Raw genomic sequence first — 22,573 nt, 5'->3', positions numbered from 1 at the left:
AAGCTCCATGATCAAATCCCCATTCCTGGGACTTCGGATAGAAATCAGCACGTGGAGATTAGGCCTAGAAATTAGCGGCAGCCTGGAAGTTCAACAAATAACCATTCGAAATTCACAACGGTCAGAGGATTGACGGAGATTTCAGTGACGTTTAATCTGAAAGTTGCGATGGTAGGGCTAGGCAGTGTCACAGAAATCGTCCGTGCCCACTCCTCCCATTTTACCATTTCTGCCATGTCTAAAACCGTCTCGCTTTATTGACTATCCTAAACCTGATAGTCTGCTTTTCTCTACCTATTCTCCAGGTAGCATGGATATATAATAATGTCTGTGGATTCGAAGAAATAACATTGTCCCTGTATCCGGTCTATCCATGAGAAGTTGCTTCAAAGTGAATGACCGGGGATGAGTGGGATGAAACATGATACACCAATAAGGCCCCAAGCTACTGTTCCTACATCATGGATGCGAGGAAAACAGTACAGCAGTTTTGAATGTAAACCGGCAAAGGTTTTATCTGATGTCGACATGACGGTTACCATGTACGGTCCCTGGTCCAAAGAACAAAAGCCGAAAGGTACAATCTTGTCAAGATGCTCGATTCTATGAAGACGAGTTAATTGATGAAAGGACAGAGCCCATATTCGAAACAATGATCATTCATTGGCTACGGAGGATCACCTCAATCTACGTGAAGGAAAACAATGTTTCGAACTACAACCCCACATCACCATAATTGAACTATCCTGAATCGGGAGATTGTTACTCGTGAAGTGTATATCATATGGTCCGTTTAAGGCATGAATTACATTTAGTCCAATCCTTTTCTTAAGCAAATGGTGGGGGCGTCCACGACATTCTCTACGTGCACATGCAGACAATTGGCATAAGTACTAAGTAAGGTCTCAGTCTCAATGGGTCTTTGAGGCTGTCTATCCGGCCAAACTTTCTTTCCTTCACCGTTTCACTTTCGTTCTTTTGAATTTACTCTCCATTCGCTTCATTAGGATCTTGATTGGTCTGTACGCTCATTTCTTGCTGGTCACGATGAGATTATCCCTTTCCTCTCTGGCTGTGCTGGCCACTTCATTCGTTTACCTTACGGGAACGTTAGCCTTCGATGGACCTAGCTGCCCAGGTGCAGTACATGATGACACTTACTTTAGCGTAGTTGGTGTCCAAGGGTGTGGAATCCACCCGCGACTGGAGTTACGTGAGCTTGAAAAGGACCCTACTATGTGGAATCTTTTCATTCAAGCTATGGCCAAGTTCCAAGCAATGGATCAGGCAGATAAGCTGTCATATTTCCAAGTAGCTGGTATGTCAACAAGTCAAATTTTTCACTTTTATGTTGATGCACAAAGGTATTCATGGTGCCCCATTTGGACCATGGGATGGTGTAGATGGCGATGGACTAACAGGATATTGCCCTCATGCATCCAATGTATTTGGAACTTGGCATCGCCCATACTTAGCTCTGTTCGAGCAGATTCTCCACGACCGAGCCGTGGAAATTGCAAATGCATTCCCCCGGGGCAATATCCGAAAGGAATATCAGACCGCTGCAGAGAAGCTTCGCCTACCGTACTGGGACTGGGCCATGAATCCAATTGATGAAGAAGAAGGTTGTATGCCTCTCAGCATGCGACGATCTACCATGCATATTACCTATCCAAATGGGACTAGCGCTACCATACCCAATCCTTTGGAGCGCTATGAATTCCATCCACTAAATTCGACTGACTTCGATGTCTTGCAAGGATTCCAATTTCTGAATTGGAATACTACCATCAGGTACCCATCAGACGGTTATTCTCCCACTGCTGTGAGCCGCAACGACGAACTCAGTGAACGCATTGGGGCCCAACAAGTCAACAATCGCGACACGCTTTACAAACTCCTCACGGTATATCAGCCGTTCAATCAATGGAGTAATAAGGCAAATGGCGGGAAAATTGGTAGCATAGAGACTTTGCATGATGGCATACACAATACCTTCGGTCTTGGGCATGTGGGTATCGTGGAAGTTTCAGCTTTCGATCCTGCCTTTTGGTTACACCATTGGTAAGATTGTCGTATCTAAGTCAAGAATGCTATGCTAACATCATAATAGTAATATTGACCGTTTGATTGCGATATACCAGAAACGGTATCCCGATACATACGTAGAGGACAGTCCTCAGGCGAAAGCCTCGTACTACTATGCGAAGAATAGCACACAGGGGCCTTCATCTCCCCTCAAACCGTTCCATATGAACGCTAAAGGCGACTTCTGGACTTCCAACGTCGTAACAAACTGGGAGTCATTTGGGTACACCTACCCCGAATTAGTCGGCAACCCAGACAATGCTACACTCACCAAATCCATCAACCGCCTCTACAAACCAGATACCCAGGGTCTCAAGACCAACCAAACTCTCGAGACACGTGATAGCAATGGCAACAACACCGCCAATGCAACCGACTGGATGGTCGAAGTCAACATGCCCTCCGACATACAGATCACCTACGCCGTTCGAGCCTTCCTAGGCGAGCCCAACCCAGACCCCCGACAATGGCCAACCGACAAAAACTACGTCGGGCTGGTAGCATCGCTCGCCTCACCCCGAACCGACTCCGACGTCATCATCACCGCCAACATCGTGCTCACCGACGCGCTTGCCGAAAAGCACGCGAACGGCGAGTTGAAAAGCCTCGAGAAACACCACGTCGAAGCGTGGCTGAAAGACAACTTCCACTGGCGAATCCAACAGGTCGACCTCACGGAGATTCCGCGTGACAATCCGCCCCCGGGCCTCAACGTGACGGTCGTGTCTGTGCCGATACAGCTGCCGGAGGCGGACGACGATGTTCCTGTGTGGCCGGGCGGTACGGCTGCGTTCGAATACAAGCCAAAGGTGCAGGCGCCTCCGCCGGTGTATCCGCCGAATTCAACAGTGGGTGGTGGTAGAAAGGGGGGAAGCTGGAATGGCACTTCTTGGAATCCGGGTCTTGTCAATGGTTCACATGTTCCGGTGCCGGAATCGAGGAAGCCGAATGTTGTTACGCTCATTCAGACTCAGGTAGTCACAGTTGATCCCCCTGCTGCCACGGTGTAGCTTCCATCGATCTCGTGAAAGAGGTTTAGGAGTATGCTTTGCACACTTTATGATCAAGTTTCTGCATGGATGAGCTAATGATTATTTCATTTCTTTTCTGAGGAGATGGCGTTAAACCTTGTTCCATTTCTTCGGATGTGATGGGCTTCCAATGTTTTAGCTACCTATGTAGACGAATACTTATATTGACAGGTGCATGCTAGTCATGAACTAAAGTCAATCTTGAAAGAGCATATGCTAGAATGATATGATGACTCTACTAGAAACATGAAGCAACAATTTAATCAATTGAGCGGCTAAAATCATATGGGATGTATGTTGACTGAAAGAAAGAAGACTGAGGTTTGTTTGCCCCTCCATGGCGCTCGGACCAATATCTCATCGGACCTAAAGCTATGGCGATTTTGGCGTTGCTGACTACGTGAATGCTTAACCATGACTCTCGCTGGAGCTCCGTCGAAGGCCGTGGAACTTCAAATAATCCTATCTCGACACCTTTGGTGATTGTTTGCCACAAATAAACCTTTCTCTTATTCTTGTGATCAGAGTTTGAATCTCTGGAAAACAAAACCTACATGTTCCCGACCTGACGTTGCATTCGCCGCCGTGGCTCTGATCCACCCCGTCGCCATTGATCGCATTCGACGACTTAACCTACGCAACAAACAGAGTCAAACTTCACAGTACTTTGCATGGTCCTGAGCCTTTGATTAAGTGTATGTCATCATCTTAAGTTTGACTTCTCTTTAAAGTCTCTCTGATACTGATATCATATTTCCGCAGCTCACGCCACGGCCATGTTCACCACCTTCAGTGGAAGTACGAAACGACCACGTCAAGTCAACCTCTCGGGACGAAAGACACATGCATTCGGAAGCCCGGGTACAGGAGCCGGATCCCAGGCCGCATTAGACCGCGCACAACAGGACCGAGCACAAAGACAGCGGGAGCGAGACACACTCAAGGCTGCTCAGACCTTACAAAGACTATGGAGGGGCTATGCGTGCCGGAAGGTGGTTTCTAATCAGCTCAGGCAGGAATGGGATGGAATAGAAGGGTCGGCTGGTGGCTCTTCTCCCCCCAGGCCATATGATACAGAGGAGGAGGCTCTCGCACAACTGCAACGGCTGCTTCGGTTTGCCTCACCACACAATGGGTCGGATACTTCGCGGATACAGCACTACGGGCTGCGCCAGATAGCGACCGCACAGAGTTTACAAATAACGACGAGGGGGCCGTGGCCGTTGGCATACTTGAGGTTACAGAGGAAAATGTTGAGAGTGCTTCAAGACCGGCTACACCGATGGAGTAAAACAACAGGCAATACTCATGAGTGGGACCTGGACGATGATTTCCTGATCATCCTCCGTTTCATCACGCAGCAAATACCCGCAGAGACCTCGCAGAATGCCACGCAATTCTACCAGACCCTTGTTCTCCTCGTTATCCGCCGGGTCATGCTGCCAACACCATCGAACGAGAAAGGCGCATTGGATGAACCCCTCAGAATACTTTTAGACACGACGATTACGCCCCTTACCACAGTGACTGGATATACTTTGAAAGCATACGAAGCGTTTGGTACGACTTTTATGACAATACCCATCCTGGCTGCAGATACCGCTGCATCAAAAGCAGTCCGAGACTTCTTCGCAGCGTCGATCAATTACAAACTGCTTGCAAACGCTCTAGCAACGACATTTAAGAAGGTGCCGGTACAATCACACCCCGACACGAGGGAAACATCGAGTCGACTCATCCTTTTGGCCTGCTTCGTTTATTTCCACCGTTTCGCACATAATTTCAAGACACCGGAAGCAGACTCCGCGCAGAAGGATTTCGTGACAGTGATTTCCTTATTACTAAATTCGCTCCCAATCAACATCATCGAGGGCCATGGCAAACGCGCCGATCAAAACGACGAAACCGCATCATCGAGCACATCAAACGTCTTTTTGCGAGAACAAATCCTATCCTTGATAAATAAAGAGGGTATTGGAAACCTCCTTGCAGGATCCATACAGTCGACAGACAGCTCAGAAGATGAGAAGGTAGACGAGGCCAGACAGCTTGCCAATTACGCCCTGGCCTTGCTTAGATTCTTCCCACGGCGCGGTGATGAGATCCGGATGTGGCTTTACATTGGCCCTTCAAACGGCCAGAACTCATCTCGAAAACTACCAGCCATAAGGTACTTTTGGGAGGCTTCCAAACGTTCATTGGTGTTTGGTACCATCCTGAAGGATTCCCGCGCGGCAATCGAGCTTTTGAAACATAAGGCAGCCGTGGAGAAATCCAGCAGCTCATCTCTGAGCTGGCAACCTGCTGAACAAGAAATCGAACGAGGAGCTGCATTGGCTGATGAGTGGAGAGTCATTCTGGTCTTTCTTGAATTGTATACTTTCGTTCTTAAAGTCACCGACGACGAGGAGTTCTTTTCCGGTGGCAACGAAGCATCCTCGGGACAAATACGTGATAACGCACTTCCTTTACCAGAAGTCAAAGAATTGACGACATTCCTGAAAAATCTTGGTTTCACATTATATTTCAATGCTTCCGACATCATTTCAACCGACGAACGCGACACGAGTAGCACCGGTCTCACTTTCTTCAACCCCAAGGCTATCGACGTACAACCCACAAAGCCGGCAGTTGAACCTTCAGTAGGCGGTGTCGCCGGGCTGAGTTTAGACTATGTCAAAGGGCTAGTTACGGGACTACTCCGCATGGTTTACGAGCGTGACTCCAGACGTAAATTCTTGCCATCAGACCATTGGCTTATGACATCTCGCTTCGATATGAGTGGGTTCATTCCAGCTGTTGTGCAAGAGGAAGAAAGTCGACATAAGATTGAGGAAGAGGATGCCGAGGACATTGATGACGACGACGATGACGATGAGGAAGACGAATTAGATGACACTCCACAACTGATCGGAACCAGTCGAACGCAGCAACAACGCAGACAAGAGAGGTTGGTTCGCGAGCAACGCAAGGCCTCTAGGCGAAGATATTTGCAGGCAGTTGCGCCTCGGTTGGAGATTCTGCAGAATATGCCCTTCTTCATTCCCTTCACGACGCGTGTACAAATCTTCCGCGAATTTGTTCATCTAGATATGACTAAACGTCGTGGAGCCATTGACCCGGATGCATGGCGAAGCAGGGTCATGCTTAGGCCCGATGCTCCCCAGCAATTCGCAAGGCATGCCGCAAGCATCAGGCGTGAGCACGAGTTCGAAGATGCTTTCCGACAGTTCTATCCATTGGGACAAGGTCTCAAGGAACCTATTTCGATCACTTTCGTGGATCAATTCGATGCCCAGGAGGCCGGTATCGATGGTGGCGGCGTTACTAAAGAATTCCTGACTAGCGTCACAAACAGGGCATTCATGCCTACAGATAATATCGACATGTTCATTGAGAACGACCAGCATCTTCTCTACCCCAATCCATCCGCTATGGAGGAGCAGAAGGAGGTTCTGAAGCAGGCAGGTCTCCGTGAGAACTCCGCAGAGTTCCGCGCTTTGGTCACGGATTTGTCGCAGCGATACGAGTTTTTGGGTCGCATTATTGGCAAGTGCCTGTACGAGGGTATTCTAGTCGATGTCAACTTCGCACCCTTTTTCCTCCGCAAATGGGCCCTGACCGGAGGTACTGGGTCCGCGCCGAAAGAGACCAGTTACCGTCCTACTCTCAATGATCTACGCGATCTTGATGAAGCGCTTTATCAGGGGTTCCATCAATTGAAGACATATCCCGGCAACGTCGAAGACTTTTCCCTCAATTTCACAGTCACGGACAACATTGTTGTAGACCATAGCACAACGCCCAAGAAGACCAAAGCAATCACTCGGGAACTCATACCAGGTGGATCCGATGAGGCTGTCACGAACCAAAACCGTCTCGTCTACATCACCTACATGGCTCGCCACCGTCTCCAGAACCAACCCTTCGTGCAGACTGCTGCTTTCCTCCGTGGTCTAGGCAGCATGATCCAACCAAGCTGGCTCAGCATGTTTAACCACTCTGAACTACAAACCCTCATTGGCGGCACATCCTCCTCAATCGATATCGACGACCTCCGACGTAATACCCTCTATGGCGGCACCTTCGTCATCGGCGATGACGGCCTCGAACACCCCTCCGTCCAGCTCTTCTGGAAAGTCCTCAAAGACCTATCTGACGGCGAGCGCCGCGCGGTCCTCAAATTCGTCACCAGCACTCCCCGCGCACCGCTCCTTGGCTTTGGAACGCTCAACCCTCGGTTCAGCATCCGGGATAACGGCAGCGATCAGCAGAAATTGCCTACGGCGAGCACGTGCGTCAACCTGCTCAAGTTGCCGATGTACAAAGATGAGGCTACATTGAAGGAGAAGTTACTATATTCCGTCTTCTCCGGCGCTGGGTTTGACTTGAGTTGAGATGTGGATCACAATTTCATATTGCACAACACCATCCCCTCTTCTCATACTCCCGGCGGATCATGCATATTAGCGATCATTAGATCTCCTTACTCTTCTTCTTGATGATTTTCATTTCTCGTTCTTCCTCTACCATGGGAGAATTCGGTGTCTGGAACTTGTGTGGCTGTTATGGATTCATGGATGACGACGCATTGGCATGCATGATGGGAACAAACGATCAATTATGAGTAGATTTCTTTTCTTGCTCTGATAAATATATACGTCTAAAATATAGTGTCATGTGCTCATCTTGTGGATGCTTTTCTGGTGATTGAAGGGATCAGTTTGCGTGGTTGTCGCGAATGCTGAATGCGTGGATGAGGGGGGCTTGGAAAGGTTACCGGGCTCCTACACACACAGACACTCCGTTTATTATTCTGTCTGGGTTGTAATTAGAAGGTTTAAGGTTCAAGAGAGAGGATAATTTGCATGAGGATTCACCTTCACATTTATGTTCACCATTAGTACTGTTCGTTATTGCATCTTAGCTATACTTGATGTGTGATATTTACTACGTGTGTAAGGTACTATTAAGGGTAGCAAAGTTAATTAAATTATATTCTATATGCTGAATATATTAAAATAAGTAGAAGCAAAATGTTATTAAGTGAAATTAGCATAATCGCTCTAAATTACTTAAACGTGAAGCCCCCTTAGCCACCTAGATGTTGCTTAGACCCGCCAAATTTCCTGCAATGTCGTCTAAGAGGGACATGAGGCTATCCAAACGCTCATATCATAATATGCCAGAGGGTTCAGTATCCCAGACATGTGTCTGTCGCGCCTGGACGGGCGTCTTGTATGTCCAAATTCTCTCCAACTTTGCTCATACCAGTTAAAGTCCTTCAAGACCTCCACTTAAGTGGAGTTCAGATTGACTTCGGTAGCCTCACCCACCATCGCTAAAACTAAAATGCACCAAACCTCGATGTTTGAAGCGCCGCGATGAAGAATAGTAAATTCTAATTCTGCACCATGTTGGGCATTGTTGATTCCATTGGAATGCCGGCTTTTGCAAGAGACTCTCGAATGGGTCCGTCAAGAACTGCTTGTGCTTTCCTGACAGCAGCACCAATTACTGCTTGACTCTCTTTAGAGAGCGAACTCTCTTCTCTTTCGGGGAACACTTGATTGAAGTCATGTTCGATCTGCTCTATGATTGGATAGATTTCCGTCCTCAGGCGTGTTTCCCATTTAGTGAACACACTGCCAAATTTGTTCAAGAAGCAGGTCTTAACCTCCGTGTACGGGCCCTTCCTCCGGTCGCATACCCCCATTTTGAATGTTTCGCATCGAACGGCATGCTTGGTCATTCTCTTGCCCTTGCCTTTGGTGGCTTGTGATTGTTCGCATTCAAGGTATAATGATTGCATGTTTGCTGTAAAGGGTGCAGTCTCGTTGTTTGACATGCATTTAGAGATGAGAAGCCGTGTTGATCGTTGCAGTGGTTCCACGAGAGAGTCCATACTGGCTGTAATGCTACCCTTCTGCTTTTCAAGGGTATCGAAGAATCTCAGATATGTTGCGGACTTGACCTGTTGTTGGACAGTATTGCGGAGACATTGCCTAATTTGGGTTTGCATATCCTCCAAGATATCATCGAATGTGAGGAGAAATTCAGAACGAAGATGAGGTAGTCCGTGGTCGCACAAATGGTTCAGGACAGGCTCCATATCATCCCGCATAATTTGGATCAGAGAGTTATTCCAGTTTGCTGTGCCACAGGCACTTGTCTTCCAATGGCCCTCATTTCGGACGAATGCAAGATGTCCTGCAGGGTTGTATTTCGCCCACTTGTCGCACAATGCTTCAGCCTTTTCAATCCAGATGCTCTCACGTATCTCGAATCTATCCTTGACCTCAAGGATGTTATCTGAACAGAATTCTTTTATCACCCTGCCGCAGCACATAAGCATGCTTTCGACAGCATTAGTCACAACCTTCCTTAGCAATTCACGCCTTAACATCGGCCTGAACCCAGAGCACGATAGTGCCATTGAGCTCAGCAATGCCCTGACTCGGATGTCACAATGACGCTTGAGGGCTAATGACCGGCCAGATTTGTGCGGCAAATTTAGGAGAAAATGTCGTAGGGCAGGAATGCCTGAACGCTGAACACTTACGCCTGGCGGTTCTAACGGCGAGTAAGGTTCCAAATGCTTCATGTACTCAGTACTGGTGACGCAAAAGACGGGCAGTTCATGGGCACCGCCGGCATATGTGCCTTTGGTAAGTGCGCTATGGAACGTGCGAAACTCGTGCTCCAGCTGGCGACTACGTCGGGCAATTAGAATCTCCAGTCGTTTTATGTCAATGTGCTTCTCATGAATGGCATAGAGATCCCTTTGCTCATTCAACGTAATGAGAAATTCAGATTTTCGTGGAGTGGTCTTAAGCTGCTTCTTGATTTTCGTCATTTCGGAGTTGATATGTTTTTCTTGCTCGCTCAAATATTGAAGGTCCTCTTCTTCATCGACCTTGAACTCGGTGCGCTTGTCTTTCAACTCATTGACTTTATCAATCTGAGTTATAACGACAGCGACACTATCTCGCTTTCTCCTCCAAGCATCTTCAATGTAACTCTTCACCGCTGCATCGTCATCAGCTCGTTCATTGCGATGCACAACGATCGTCCAATCGGCTCGCTTTAGCACGCGTTGAGCCATTTGAACTCTATGCCTATTGCTGTCCGACAGACCGGGCAGATCAACGAGAATAATATGTCTGTCTAGAATGTGATGATCGAAATTCACGGTTATCAGCTTGATTAATGGCCAGACTGAACACTCGAGCTCGCTGTCGTCTCCTATTTGAATCAGGGGTCGTAGACAGGTTTGTGTAAAGGGCTCCAGCTTCTCAGACAACTCCTCAACTGAGTGTGCAGATATCTGGGAATACTGTATGAAGTTCACTAGCTGACTGTGTATCTCCCTGGTCCAGATCAGCATTTCTTTTAAGACTCGAGGATCATCGGGTGTCTCCGCCTGCGCCAAAAATGTCTCAGCATCTTCGTCATTCTCAAATTCAGGACGATGAGCAAAGAGCGCCAAGAAAGTTTTTTAGCCGGCATTCCTAAGTCAATTTGGTCAGTATCTCGGGGCCCTTCTTCCTCCTCTGGCTTGAGAAAGTGATTCCAGTAGTCCTTCAAAGAAAGTTTGATCAAGCTCTCACACTTGTCAATTGGAAAAAGCTCCATCTGAGCGACAAATCGAGTCTCTTGGTTCTCGAGTGCGGCTTGATAGGTGATTGGAACGAGAGTTCCTACGGATCCTGATGAGACCAATGATAGGCCATCGATATCGAGAAGAGAGTTGATAAGGCAAGACTTTCCTACTCCAGAGCTGCCTAGGAAACATACCAGAGAAGGACGTGGATAGGTTGGATCTTGCAAATTATGTAGGTGGGTGAGCATATGCTTTAACTCTGCATTCTCCTCCGTGCTGTCTGAAACAACTAATTGAAGCTGTCGAATCATTTCTTTCGTGCGACCCTCAGCAAGTGCGAAGTCGGGGTGATACATTGGTAGATCGGGAAGGGTCTCGGTCTTGGGGTCATATACTATGTCGCGTTCATCGTCATCCTGGGATCTGAACTGGTCGCTGACGCTCTGAAAGTGGGCTTCAAGACGAGATGTACCTTCATCTTCAAAGCTCTTAGCATTGGCTTTCACCTTCTCAACTTTGCTTACTTTTTCGTTTCCTTGTCCTATTGTTGTCTTTTGCCTCTTTTCGTGGTACTCGTTTGAAGCCCGCAGGCCTTGATAAGAGAAGTGAGCCCTTGCACACACCAGGTTCCTCTTGAGACACGCTGGACTCCGTTTTGGAAGTGACAGGACTTGGCAGTTGGATTTCGCTCTGAGGTATTTGGAGACTTCTTGTTGGCTCAAACAGTGGAGATTTCAATGGACTGATCGGCATTTTGATGATCAGCGAGAGTCAAGTTGTCGATACCGCTTGTGAGATTAACCAGGCAGCTGTCCTTGAAACCTGTGTAGAGTGGAAGCACTGAATGGTGATAGAGAGAGGTTATGGAAGAAAGAGATTAGGGCAAGAGTTGTAATAGAGAAGATGGAGGAAGTAGAAGGTGAACGTGAAGTGAAGTAAAGGGTAAGGTACGAGTGTGTGAGTGTGCGAGAGAAAAGATAGAGAGAGTGTGAGTACGAGAGGGAGAGAGAGTGTGTGTGTGTGAGTGAGTGAGAGAGGGAGAGAGGAAGAGAGGGAGAGAGGAAGAGAGGGAGAGAGGAAGAGAGGGAGAGAGGAAGAGAGGGAGAGAACGGAGATGTAGAAATAGAGCAAGAATCAATCACGGAAGTTGATATCAGAGGTTTTAAGGATACCAATTAAAGGCAAGGTACCAGAGTGCTGAGCATGAGTAGAACGTTCACTTGGCATGCAATTAGATGTGAAAGACTTGGAACATGTTGGGAATGGACTTTCAATAGACTGAGCCTTTCATATTTTGTTAGCATACGAACAGATAAAATAATTGATGAACTGCCATGTGATTGACTTTTCCAACAATTTCAAGCATATGCAATGAGGATGGTTGCAGAACTGAATGGATAACGTCCTATATCATTCCACTGCCTACATTGCGCCTGATATAAGCATAAAAATTCTATCTCTGAGAAGCTCAACTGTTCGGAGAATTGCTGTTAGACAACCTATGTTCAAATTTGACATGTGAATGAGATCCTCAAAGGCTTGGGATATGAATGTAAAGTTGGGAGTTGAAGCTCATCTGGGTGTGCCTTGCTATATCTGAATCAAACTGTCGGACATTAGACAGTACGAATAGACTCCTATAGAAGGCCACCCTATGCAACCAATGTCTTTCAACATGAGAAAAATGCACCATGTTCATATTGTGAGACTTTGCAGCGTATATAGAGCTCACGTGACACAACGACAACACGCGTTAAGCGCCATTCCAATCACACGCGAACCTCAAGCTCCAAGCTTGAACGACCAAATCGAAAATCCCCACACGCAAACATGTCGTCCGGAGCAGCGCCCTCGCGACCTTCCGGTGACCGGCGCACATCAGCTATTCAGAAACGACAGTCAATCTTGCCGAAGCCTGCGTCTATCGTCCTCGATCCTTCCGTTATCATCGCCCAACACGCGCAGTTGACCGGTACACAGCCAATCACGATTGGCCCGAATGCAGTATTGCACCCTCATAGCAGGATATCAAGCACACTTGCTCCTGTCGTTCTTGGCGAGGGGGTTGTTATATATGAGAGGGCGAAGGTGGGCGTGGGAATTGGTAACGGTACCGATGCCAGCCTTCGAAGAAGCAGTACGGCCTCTGCGCGAGACTCAATACGATCGACTAGAGGGGAAGGCACCGTCCTAGAACGGCATGTAGTCATAGAGACTGGGGCAATTGTTGAAGCAGCAGAAATCGGAGAAGGCAGCCTGGTCGAGGCGGGTGCAGTTCTTGGGAGGGGCTGTGTGATTGGCAAGGTATGATGATCTTTCAATTCAAGCAACAGCTATCAGGAAATTTTGCTCATCCTTTCTTCTCTAGTACTGTACGATAACATCAGGCACCATCATACCGGGCAGTACAAGTTTGCCAGACTATACAGTTGTTTATGGCGGCACTCAGCATCGTATTGATCAAACGCTCAAAGCACGTCCCGAGTTGCAGCAGGCCAGACTTATCATGCACGAAAAGCAATTGGAGGTTTTCAAGAAGCTTATCACCAATCATATTGCCAAATGGATGTAAGGGTCACTCCGATTCGATCATTAAAATCGCGGAATGTTCTACTTCGGGGAGAGTCGTCCGATTATTCGCACCCACAGACCGACTGAAGACAGGGTGAGTATTGCCCTACTCAGGATGATATGGTACGCGTTTGTTCGTATAGCCAATCTGGGTCTCGACTTTTCAGCGCTTTGTCTACCTCAGCTTCTGCCGACCAACCATACAGCTCCATATTGGTATCTCCAATCATGGCTTTGCCTGTTTCAAGGATCAGTCATTCTTCGAACACTATATCATTTGCTTGAACATACCAATTGCCGGAACATGGATCACTGTCCAAAGGAAGAAGTACATGAAGTATTCTGCCACAATACTCATATTTCCTTTCTGACCGGAGATCTTCTTTCCACGCTCGACAATCTTATGGATCCGAGGACCTCGGATTTCGTGGAAAAGCTTGATAGCAAGTGCATTGGCTTCTCTCTCATTCAGTTTGCCGTCCTCGCCCAGTTTGAGACACCTTGCAAGCAATAACGATAATGTCTCTGAGTCTTCCAAAGCCTGGCTTGCGCCTTGCCCCGTGGTCGGGTCCAAAGCGTGCGCAGCATCTCCTACGAGCACTATTCCGTTTTCGCCCCAATGTGGAAGCTCAGGCACTACCCATGTTGGATAGATGGACTCAACTTCAGCATGATCGAGCACAGTGTGTAGGATAGGATCCTTCCAGTTCTTGTGGCGGTCCCTCAATTCCTGTTTGATGGAGGCCGAGTCAATGGCTTTTGTCTGTGGAAGATTTGATGTCTCAAACGTAGACCACCACATCAAGGATTTAGCGGACGGAGGACCAGCCGATGAGTATCCGAAGAAACCATTTCTGCCAAAAGTGAAAACCATTCTACGATCTTGAAGGATTTCATCAGGAATTTCTGTTCTCAAGAATCCTCCTACACCTGACTGGCCACTATAAGTCGTTAGCTTGGAATGTGCAGGATAGAGGCCCAGAACTGACAGATAGTATGCCTGGTACTTTTCGTCAGTCCCAAATAGCGCTGTCCGTACTATGCTTCGTGAACCATCTGCACCGATCAAGAGATCTGCTACATCGTCGATTGTATTGCCTTCTCCATCTATACCTTTTACAATTGTCTTCCCGGTCTCTTCGTCGCGTTCGACATGCGTTATCCTTCTGTATTGTACCACTCCATCACCGACATACTTGCGAATTGTTTCCCAAAGACCATGCCTAGAACTAGCAACAGTTGCCTCTTCCTCAACGCTATCTGGATGGACACCCTTGTCCGATGTTTTCTGCTTCCCAAGCGTCCATCCATTGGCACCCTTAAACACGTAGTGCTCAGCTTTGAAGCCCTGTTCTATAACTGCGGCATGCAATTCCGGATCAAGTCTTCGTAAAACTCCCAATCCATTGGGAGAGATGCCTAGACCGCCGCCTACCAGTACCGTAGATTTCGATAAGTCGTCAAGGTTGAATCCCTCGGGAGATGTGTCTACGTCGGCAGGGGTTGGTGGATATTTTGATGCATAAAAGCGAGGAGCGTGCGATTCATAGATGATTATCGAATGCTCGCTGGACAAATGTTTGCGAAGGTGTAGATAGGTAGACAGCCCGCAGATTCCTGCGCCAACAATAATAATCTTCATGTTGAGATTGCGGATAGTTCGGGTCGACGATCAATGAAGTCATACCATCAACTACATCGCCTTGGGATCGGCCAGTCTAAATAGTTGTTGGGTTCAATGTCGAGCACATACTTTTCTTTCGCATCTAGAAAAATAATAACCGTGTGAAGTGGCTATCAACAGACGCGTGTGCAATACGAACTACGATCAGGCACCAACATTTCGAAGTCGGTGGCGCATCATGTGGATTCCTAGTGCGTAATGTTAAGCGTGGTATTAAGGGTCCATTATTGTATCCGTACCTGATCACGACTTCTAGGCAGCGCTACGAAGACTTATGCGAGGAAAGGCGGGACGAATGTCATTGGATTAAGTTGAACTACTCATCCAGAGGGTTGGCACGTCGGGCTGGCCCTATACTAGTATTTTATGCCTACAACAGTGCCTTGGCAAGGTTTATTACAAGCAGTTAAGATTGCTTACTGGCTACAGTACATTTTTAAGTAGATACTTTAGGTATCGAAGATACATGAAGTTAGCAGGTAGCCAGCCCGACCTGCCAACCCTCTGTACCAACTTAGTCCACTACTTCAGCTTTCGAAGTTGTAAATAACCAAGACTTAAACCGTTTATAGGATTACGCCATTAAAGAGTGGCTGAGTGTCGTGCTTTGTTCAGCATGAATCTCTGCCTGCGTCCATATACCCACCCATCTCCCAGAGCTTATAACATTGATAATTATATACTCCTCCAAGGACTTACTGTTTAGAACCCTCATGTTATGGACAGTTGTAGACATGGTTTACAAAGAGACATTACAATCCCTCATTCCGCAGCGTAAAGCAACGCTGCAACTATTAGGCACACAATGATAATTATCCTCCAGCAGCCCATTTGCCTCTGACACCTAGCCTAGATAGAAGCAAATTTTGACAGACAAATTCACATACCGCTCTGGAATTGAGGTTGGCAATATATGAGTACAAATTGCCCGAGTCGGTTTTGCAGGTGCCGGTGCCAGATCCTTGGATGCGACGAGGCTGTCATTGGCCCTGGCAGGGAGCCTGGATATTTCAACTGTTATCTTCACCATCTTCCCCACATCTTCAACTATACAATCCACGTGCTCTCTAGGGTATCTGAGATAGAATTCTATTCATTGGAGTTGAACATGTTACGTTCATTGGTCTGTGTTACTCAACACATACTCTACTATCACATTAATAATGTCGATCCCTAGCAAGGTGCAAGGCCGCTCCAGGGACCTCAACGGCAGTTTTCATCCGTGGAGAAGAGCATTGCCATGTATGATCTTGGCCTTGTGTTACATTTGAAAAGGTATTAAGATGTCCATGCACCCGGACGAACGGTAGGCGATTCAGAGGGAACAGTTGCACAGAAATCAACATGGTAGGAACCACTCGAGCATTTCTTCTTGCACTGGTAGTTGGCATCGTGAGTGGCAACCCGGTCAAGGCACCATTCAAACTCAACAGGTATGACAGCTAAGGCCACTTTGATAGAGCTCTGTCTTTTGACTAACGAACCTTGTCAGGAGAGATGATGGATTCCCATACCCCCTCGATGAGGTAGACAGAATGTATGAGGAGTCTCTTGGCAAGTATGAGGCATACCTTGCCAAAAAGAATGCTTCATCCCATGGATGTACCCTCGAGACAGCCGTGAGAAGGAAAGAATGGTGAGTAAATACGTGTCTTCTATCGTTGTAACTCTAACCAGACCATAGGCATGACTTGTCGGTACCCCAACGGGAAGAATACATCCGTGCAGTACTATGTCTTCAATCGAAGCCACCAAAGGCGGACACAAAGAAATACCCAGGTGCTAAGAATCGATATGATGATTTCGTCTTGACCCATGAGACGCAAGCAATGCACTTGCACTCCACTGTAGGTTCCCATGTATCATTTCAGCAGTTATAAAACTAAATTCAAGTCAGCCTCACTTGTTCCCAGCCCACCGCATCTATCTCTGGGCGTACGAGAAAGCCCTGCGTCAAGAATGCGGATACACTGGCTATCAACCGTACTGGAACTGGGGCCGCACTGCTATCGAGCCGACCAAGCAACCTATCTTCAATGGTAATGCCTCCAGCATGGGTGGGAATGGTTTGAAGGTCAAATACCCAGGAGTCCCGACCACTGGCTTCAAGAAACCCTACGACATCATTCCCGCCGACGAAGGCGGCGGCTGTGTTACAACTGGTCCATTCGCCAAGTATGTTACAACACCCCATCATCGACTAGTACACTGACTTTCTCCGTAGTATGACCGTAAGCCTAGGTCCCATTGGCAAGATCCTAACCGATGTCCCACCCAATCCTCGGTCGGATGGTTTCGCTGCCAATCCACGATGCCATCGTCGAGATGTCAACAAATATGCCGCTGCTATGACTGCCGCCAACTACACATACGCGCTGATCAAAGGAGCCAACAACGTCGATCTCTTCCAGAAGAACATGCTTGGTATGCCAGAGAAGAACGATTGGGGAGTTCACTTGGCAGGTCACTACACCATTGGTGGAGACCCAGGAGGCGTAAGTTCGATACCACGTGCGTGTGTTACACTTATACTTACATGGCGATAGGACTTCTTCTCCTCTCCTGGTGACCCGATGTTTTGGTTCCACCATGGCATGATTGATCGCATCTGGATGATATGGCAGCTCCAGGATCCTGACAAGCGGATGAATGTGCTTCCGGACAACCCACCGAAGAATGATGTAATTGATTTGCAATGGTCGGCAGACAAAGCTAACACCTGGGATTTGAATGATAGTATTGGCGGGTTCGAGGGGCAGTTTTGTTACATCTATGATTAGTAGCAAGAGGCTAATTGACCCATTTCGGGGTTCAGTACATAACTACATCTACATCAAATCAAAGTGCGAGATTTTCAAGTCCCACTTTGCCGAGGAAGTGTTTAAACTTTACACGCTTACATTTTCTTCAAACCCACAGGCGATTATAAGTAGAAATCCTATGTCCGGCGTTTTCCATCACATGTGCATATATCTGCTTGACGATATCAAATGTCACCTAGTACCGCCTGTTGATCGTGTCTATGTCCACCGTCGTGATGAAACTTAACTTCAGGATTGGGGTTGACAGATGAAGTCTGGGACAACACATTCCCGTGGCCATCGATAGACTCCGCGAAGAATAAATCGGCCTCTTGAACCTGATAATCTTGCAAGTCAACCACGAGGCTCGTCTCAAAGGATTGCCTCTCACTTTCTCCTAGAAATGTTGACTTCCCCTTGTGCACAGCATAGAACCTCCACGACTTCGCTTCTGTATCTCCGTTCCATGAAACGTACAGTTTCAAAGATGAATCCTTCTCCTTAACAGCTACAATCGCAGGTGGCTCTCTCGGCTTACCCGTCCACTCGAACCTAAAGCCGCGGTAATTCTGGACTCCAGCTCCAACTTCAAAGGAATCCAGATACGCATTGAAGATGGGCTCGCTGTCATTCGCACGGAATTCTGTGATAGTGCCTGCTTGGCCCCAGTTGACGAAGAAGTTTCCATTCGGGAGTATCTGCGTGTTTCCTTGGGATGCCCCCAGGACACGATCAGGGTGTTCAACTTGTTGGATCAAAGTCGCAGTCCAGTCGGATGTATTAAGTGCAAGTAATTTTCCGGTGGAGTAGTCGCGAATCTTGCCCTTATCGCCTCCCTGATGGCCATTCGATCCTGCGCCGTTATCGAAAAGACTAATGTATTCGATGGAGCCTTTGCGCCCTTGGAATCTTGCATCGTGCTGGAAGGCGAATTCAAGCTCATCGCTGAATGTGAAATTGGATCCCTTGCCCCCAAGTTGCCAGATGATAGCGCCAGTTTTACCATCAAGCTTGTACAGGGCGCTGACGTGGCGACCGGAGACGAGATAATTGCCCTGGTCATCCTTGTCGACGCTGTTAATGTGGAAATAATCCCAGGCATCGAAAGAAGAAAACCCTTCTCGCGGACGCTGTCCAAGCGAAAGAACACTCTCCGATGGACTGACATGATCTAAGCTATGCCATTCAAATAGGACCTTGCCAGTATGAAGGTCGAGCTCTACTAATTTCAGCATGGATAATGAAGTAATCTCAGCTTCGATATTTACCTTGAACAAGTGCATCCACAATCCACTTCTGCGTCTCATTTCCTCCATATGGGGACAGATCCAAAGGAACCTGGTCGTAAATTTCGACTAATGCCGTCTTGCCATCTACGATCCTGAATTCGTGCAAATCGAGTATTTTATGGTTGCCGCCTCGAATGTTCAAAACATGGTCATAATGCTCGTCAAGCAAAGTAGCGTGTCCATATCCGTGTCCGTGTAGCAAATCTATGGTTCCTTCGAAGGCTAGCAGAGTATCTTTGCCCTTGTACTTTGTGACCTGAAAATTGGACACGAAACCCGAGAAATAGCCCACGCTTGACCAGATCAGGTCGCCATTGTCGCGGAAGATGTAGGCTGCTGGTTGCTCAGGCTTGTCTGTCGCATCTTGCTTAACATCGCGATTTGCGCTGTACGGTGCTACGAAAATGAAACCTGCGCCCACTGCCTCGGTTGCAGCAATGGTGATGTTGAGTCGCGGGGGAGAAAGATCAGGCCTGGACCGGTATTGCCAATCTGCCAAGCAGGCTGGTACCAATGTTGCGAAGAGAAACGGTGAGAACTTCATTTTACTTTGTGGTCACAATTTTTGTAGCATTCCCAAAGAACATGTTAGAATGGTGCATCAAGGTCACTTATAGGTGCTGTAATTGTCTTGGTCCCACTTGGATCGCGCAATCCTACGCCATTGTTGCCGAATCATTTTGGCGAATGAGCGACGTACGGTATGACAGGAGAGGAGAACCTCATCCATTGCAACACTACCGCCGCGTATGAGGTACGTTATTCATTCTCAGCCTCTCAACCTAAGGGGGAAGTCGGAAATAGTCCTGGCCACCCACTATTGTTATGATCACCACCTAAGCACTGTTGTATCTAGTAAATAATATTATAGCATTTAGTATTTAAATTTAATAGCAATATTGCGAAGCCTTAAGAAGTGTTTTTAATATAATGTTATTCTGCCCTCTGAAGTGTCTCTGTAGTCAATTAAATAGCCTCACGAGCCTTCCTAGGACTATTTCCGACTTCCCCCTTAGGCTGAGAGTCAGCCTCATTTCGAAACCGGAAAGACTCTTTTTTTTCATGATGCATGGCCATTCATTGTTCCCATTGTCGCACGAGACGGAGATAGTCCCAAAGCTCGCCTTCGTAATCGATATTTCAAGATTCCACAGGGTGAGATCGCCGTTCAATTCGATCGCATTATGAGCTACACTGGGCATGTGCTGCGATGGTTAACCTCGACGTTGGGGATGCGTGACCAAAAGGTTTATTGCGTAGCTAGAGTACAGGCGTTGTACACCGTTGCAACACTGGTTACGTCTTTGCTGCATAGCCACCAATTCAACCTTACACCTGCTTTACTGTAAATCTAGAAAGATCCTATAGTGTACTTGGTACCAGTCCTCGAAGTGTCACTTGTGGTGTCACGACTGACAAAAGTACGGACAACGCAAGCAAGAAAGACCGGAAATATATGACTGAAGAGCCCACACTCCGTGACAATGTTTCTGCATCGATACCAGTTGTTCAACGGTTTGCAGACCAATCTGTGATGAATTTAGGAGCACTCACAACGCGCTTCGTACCAAAATATGGCTGTACTCAATCTGTTTATGCCTGGGTCTCCGCTGATAGCGCAAAGATTCCCTTAGAATTCTCCTACTTTTATATTCTTGGCCCTCAGAATTACACAGATTGTTACCCTTCCGACTATGTAACACGATCGGACGCATATTATTCTCCTGGACTTTGTCCTTCGGAGTGGTCATTAGGGTGTACTTCGCAATCTACGAGTGATGGACTGATAGAAACTCAAGCGATTTGTTGTCCGAAGTAAGTATCCCGGAAACTCATGGGAAACATTTGTAAAGCTGAAACAGTTATGTAGATACTATCGCTGCGTGGAAGGGCTGCCTATCAGCAAGTCCTGGCCTTGTCTGAGCTGGGAGCCCAACTCAAGAACCATGTTGTATCCCAAATCCTTCAACAATGACTATTATATAACCTCCATAAAATACATCTACATCCACGCTAATGGCATTGGTGTAAGATGGCGCGAAGGAGATTTCATGACCACTTCCACACCATCGCTAGGATTAGCACCAACAGCCAACGGAATTCCACAAACCTCAACTTGGTCCGAATTGACTACATCGAACACAGCTTCGGTACCAACATCCCCGGTATCAAGTTCGCAGAAACTTTCCAAGAATACATATGCAGGGATAGGTGTGGGCATTGGCATTGCCACTATAGGTCTGTCTGTCATAGTCTTCATGTTGCTAAGAAGACGGAGAAGGTTTAGACGGACCAACACGGTGAACGCAGGATCAACTGATCAACATACGCTCGAGCCGAGACGTGGAAGTAATATAGAAGAAGCGGAAAACATAAATACGGCGGAGGTTCGTGCTCATGAGCTTGAAGGATCACCCCAGAAGATGATAGCCCATGAGAAATAGGAAAGAGATGACGGGATTACAGCGCGTACTAGATGAGTAACATGATTTTCGAATTGATTAATATTTTGGAACCTCCTGATGCCCATCTAAACATGTCTCCGCAGACATAATATTTACTGGTTTGGTTGTGTTATGACGTCCGACCCGTTCCATAGCTTGGGCCCTGGGATATCGTAGCCGTCTATCTTGCGGTGAATGTCCACAAGTATTCCTTTATCCTCAACTTTATATAGTTCGCGGCCAACATTTCCACCGTCTAATCTTTTCGTTTGCTCGCCGGCCAAAGTTGACCCTCCCGATACCCTCAAATTGACACACTGAGGATACGCCTGCGCACCATACTTCTTCTCCGCGACATGTAGCGCAATAATCTCATGCCTCAACACATAACTGCCCGGCTCGAGTGCTTTCGGTATCTTGACCGTCCACTGAAACTTATTCGCAATCAGGACGTCGCTCGTCCAAGTGCCGCCCAGCTCCACCCAGCCGGAAGAATTCAGCCAGCCCAACTGCCCAATCTTGACCCACTCCAACTTTTCTTTATCCGCAGTGCTGCAATCGCCGCCATCGCAGCGAGCGAGGTAGTCCAAAACCGGCCCTTTGTGACTTGTCGGCCATTCGTTCCATTGCATCGTCAGTTTCTCGCCGGCGGTGGCGTTCACGTGCAGTGCGCCGGGTTTGGAGTTGAAGTGGCATGCTATGTTTGTACTGTTGAAAGCCGATGGCGAAATATAGTTGTTCCCGAGATTTGAGGCAGACCAAGATGCCAGAAGAGGTAATGGTTGGGCACTCTGAGCGTACTCTGGGTCCCATCCTGGGTACACGGTGCCACTGGATGTTGTTACATTCGTGATCCGGCCATGCGCAGCGACATGTTGCAAGAGGGCAATGCCTGGAAAAAGGAATGCATTACGCATCGTGAACACGGGAGACTGTAGAAAACGATAGCTCAAAGAAATTCAAGTTACATAACGCAAGGTCTATGCAAAGATAAAATCTAATGGTTTGGCATAATGAAGTATTGAAGTCGGCCTATACTTCTACTTTAATACAAGACATGCT

General features: G+C 47.5%; 10 protein-coding genes across 10 annotated transcripts; 5 read left to right on the top strand and 5 right to left on the bottom strand.

Moving 5' to 3' along the window:
- Positions 1-851: 851 nt before the first annotated feature.
- Positions 852-3,405, top strand: BU24DRAFT_382439 (Di-copper centre-containing protein). Its single transcript, XM_033524769.1, has 4 exons — positions 852-1,318; positions 1,365-1,625; positions 1,761-2,064; positions 2,114-3,405. The coding sequence occupies exons 1-4, from the start codon at positions 1,048-1,050 to the stop codon at positions 3,096-3,098; spliced, it is 1,821 nt and encodes a 606-aa protein (XP_033388850.1). The 5' UTR covers positions 852-1,047; the 3' UTR covers positions 3,099-3,405.
- Positions 3,406-3,532: 127 nt separating this feature from the next.
- On the top strand, positions 3,533-7,516 carry BU24DRAFT_438072 (E3 ubiquitin-protein ligase NEDD4; the record flags this gene model as incomplete). Its single annotated transcript, XM_033530237.1, has 3 exons — positions 3,533-3,814; positions 3,882-4,679; positions 4,716-7,516. The coding sequence occupies exons 2-3, from the start codon at positions 3,896-3,898 to the stop codon at positions 7,514-7,516; spliced, it is 3,585 nt and encodes a 1,194-aa protein (XP_033388849.1). The 5' UTR covers positions 3,533-3,814; positions 3,882-3,895.
- Positions 7,517-8,520: 1,004 nt separating this feature from the next.
- Positions 8,521-10,224, bottom strand: BU24DRAFT_456579 (uncharacterized protein; the record flags this gene model as incomplete). The annotated part of the gene is made up of 1 exon (XM_033531455.1): positions 8,521-10,224. The coding sequence occupies one exon, from the start codon at positions 10,222-10,224 to the stop codon at positions 8,521-8,523; it is 1,704 nt and encodes a 567-aa protein (XP_033388848.1).
- A 287-nt stretch (positions 10,225-10,511) lies between these two features.
- Positions 10,512-11,475, bottom strand: BU24DRAFT_456578 (uncharacterized protein; the record flags this gene model as incomplete). The annotated part of the gene is made up of 2 exons (XM_033531454.1): positions 10,512-11,200; positions 11,247-11,475. 2 exons carry the CDS (start codon positions 11,473-11,475, stop codon positions 10,512-10,514), a joined length of 918 nt encoding a protein of 305 aa, XP_033388847.1.
- Positions 11,476-12,552: 1,077 nt separating this feature from the next.
- Positions 12,553-13,294, top strand: BU24DRAFT_403612 (trimeric LpxA-like protein; the record flags this gene model as incomplete). The annotated part of the gene is made up of 2 exons (XM_033525584.1): positions 12,553-13,026; positions 13,091-13,294. The coding sequence occupies 2 exons, from the start codon at positions 12,553-12,555 to the stop codon at positions 13,292-13,294; spliced, it is 678 nt and encodes a 225-aa protein (XP_033388846.1).
- BU24DRAFT_416185 (FAD/NAD(P)-binding domain-containing protein) lies at positions 13,111-15,288 on the bottom strand. Its single transcript, XM_033526386.1, has 2 exons — positions 15,217-15,288; positions 13,111-15,165 (listed from the first exon to the last, which is right to left on the bottom strand). Exon 2 carries the CDS (start codon positions 14,933-14,935, stop codon positions 13,562-13,564), a length of 1,374 nt encoding a protein of 457 aa, XP_033388845.1. The 5' UTR covers positions 14,936-15,165; positions 15,217-15,288; the 3' UTR covers positions 13,111-13,561.
- Positions 15,289-16,191: 903 nt separating this feature from the next.
- BU24DRAFT_2212 (Di-copper centre-containing protein) lies at positions 16,192-17,860 on the top strand. Its single transcript, XM_033522059.1, has 6 exons — positions 16,192-16,410; positions 16,470-16,613; positions 16,662-16,824; positions 16,875-17,152; positions 17,202-17,472; positions 17,524-17,860. Exons 1-6 carry the CDS (start codon positions 16,322-16,324, stop codon positions 17,755-17,757), a joined length of 1,179 nt encoding a protein of 392 aa, XP_033388844.1. The 5' UTR covers positions 16,192-16,321; the 3' UTR covers positions 17,758-17,860.
- On the bottom strand, positions 17,741-19,648 carry BU24DRAFT_487108 (uncharacterized protein). The gene is made up of 2 exons (XM_033533430.1): positions 19,047-19,648; positions 17,741-18,997 (listed from the first exon to the last, which is right to left on the bottom strand). Exons 1-2 carry the CDS (start codon positions 19,609-19,611, stop codon positions 17,964-17,966), a joined length of 1,599 nt encoding a protein of 532 aa, XP_033388843.1. The 5' UTR covers positions 19,612-19,648; the 3' UTR covers positions 17,741-17,963.
- Positions 19,649-20,132: 484 nt separating this feature from the next.
- On the top strand, positions 20,133-21,511 carry BU24DRAFT_469266 (uncharacterized protein; the record flags this gene model as incomplete). The annotated part of the gene is made up of 3 exons (XM_033532601.1): positions 20,133-20,222; positions 20,383-20,882; positions 20,938-21,511. 3 exons carry the CDS (start codon positions 20,133-20,135, stop codon positions 21,509-21,511), a joined length of 1,164 nt encoding a protein of 387 aa, XP_033388842.1.
- A 113-nt stretch (positions 21,512-21,624) lies between these two features.
- Positions 21,625-22,428, bottom strand: BU24DRAFT_456573 (lytic polysaccharide monooxygenase; the record flags this gene model as incomplete). Its single annotated transcript, XM_033531453.1, has 1 exon — positions 21,625-22,428. One exon carries the CDS (start codon positions 22,426-22,428, stop codon positions 21,625-21,627), a length of 804 nt encoding a protein of 267 aa, XP_033388841.1.
- Positions 22,429-22,573: the final 145 nt, after the last annotated feature.

The sequence above is a fragment of the Aaosphaeria arxii genome (assembly GCF_010015735.1).
Source record: "Aaosphaeria arxii CBS 175.79 unplaced genomic scaffold BU24scaffold_1, whole genome shotgun sequence".
Classification (NCBI taxonomy): Eukaryota; Fungi; Ascomycota; class Dothideomycetes; order Pleosporales; genus Aaosphaeria; species Aaosphaeria arxii.
Note: the sequence above shows the minus strand (reverse complement) of the source record. Positions and strands in the feature narration are given on the sequence as shown.

Bases quoted from the DNA above. Each gene is read 5' to 3' on its own strand.
- BU24DRAFT_382439 (XM_033524769.1), top strand. From the start codon at position 1,048: ATGAGATTATCCCTTTCCTCTCTGGCTGTGCTGGCCACTTCATTCGTT. The intron at 1,319-1,364 runs GTATGTCAACAA...TGATGCACAAAG, and splicing joins GTCATATTTCCAAGTAGCTG to GTATTCATGGTGCCCCATTT. The intron at 2,065-2,113 runs GTAAGATTGTCG...ACATCATAATAG, and splicing joins GCCTTTTGGTTACACCATTG to TAATATTGACCGTTTGATTG.
- BU24DRAFT_416185 (XM_033526386.1), bottom strand. From the start codon at position 14,935: ATGAAGATTATTATTGTTGGCGCAGGAATCTGCGGGCTGTCTACCTAT.
- BU24DRAFT_2212 (XM_033522059.1), top strand. From the start codon at position 16,322: ATGGTAGGAACCACTCGAGCATTTCTTCTTGCACTGGTAGTTGGCATC. The intron at 16,411-16,469 runs GTATGACAGCTA...GAACCTTGTCAG, and splicing joins GCACCATTCAAACTCAACAG to GAGAGATGATGGATTCCCAT. The intron at 17,473-17,523 runs GTAAGTTCGATA...ACATGGCGATAG, and splicing joins TTGGTGGAGACCCAGGAGGC to GACTTCTTCTCCTCTCCTGG.
- BU24DRAFT_487108 (XM_033533430.1), bottom strand. From the start codon at position 19,611: ATGAAGTTCTCACCGTTTCTCTTCGCAACATTGGTACCAGCCTGCTTG. The intron at 18,998-19,046 runs GTAAATATCGAA...TGAAATTAGTAG, and splicing joins TGTGGATGCACTTGTTCAAG to AGCTCGACCTTCATACTGGC.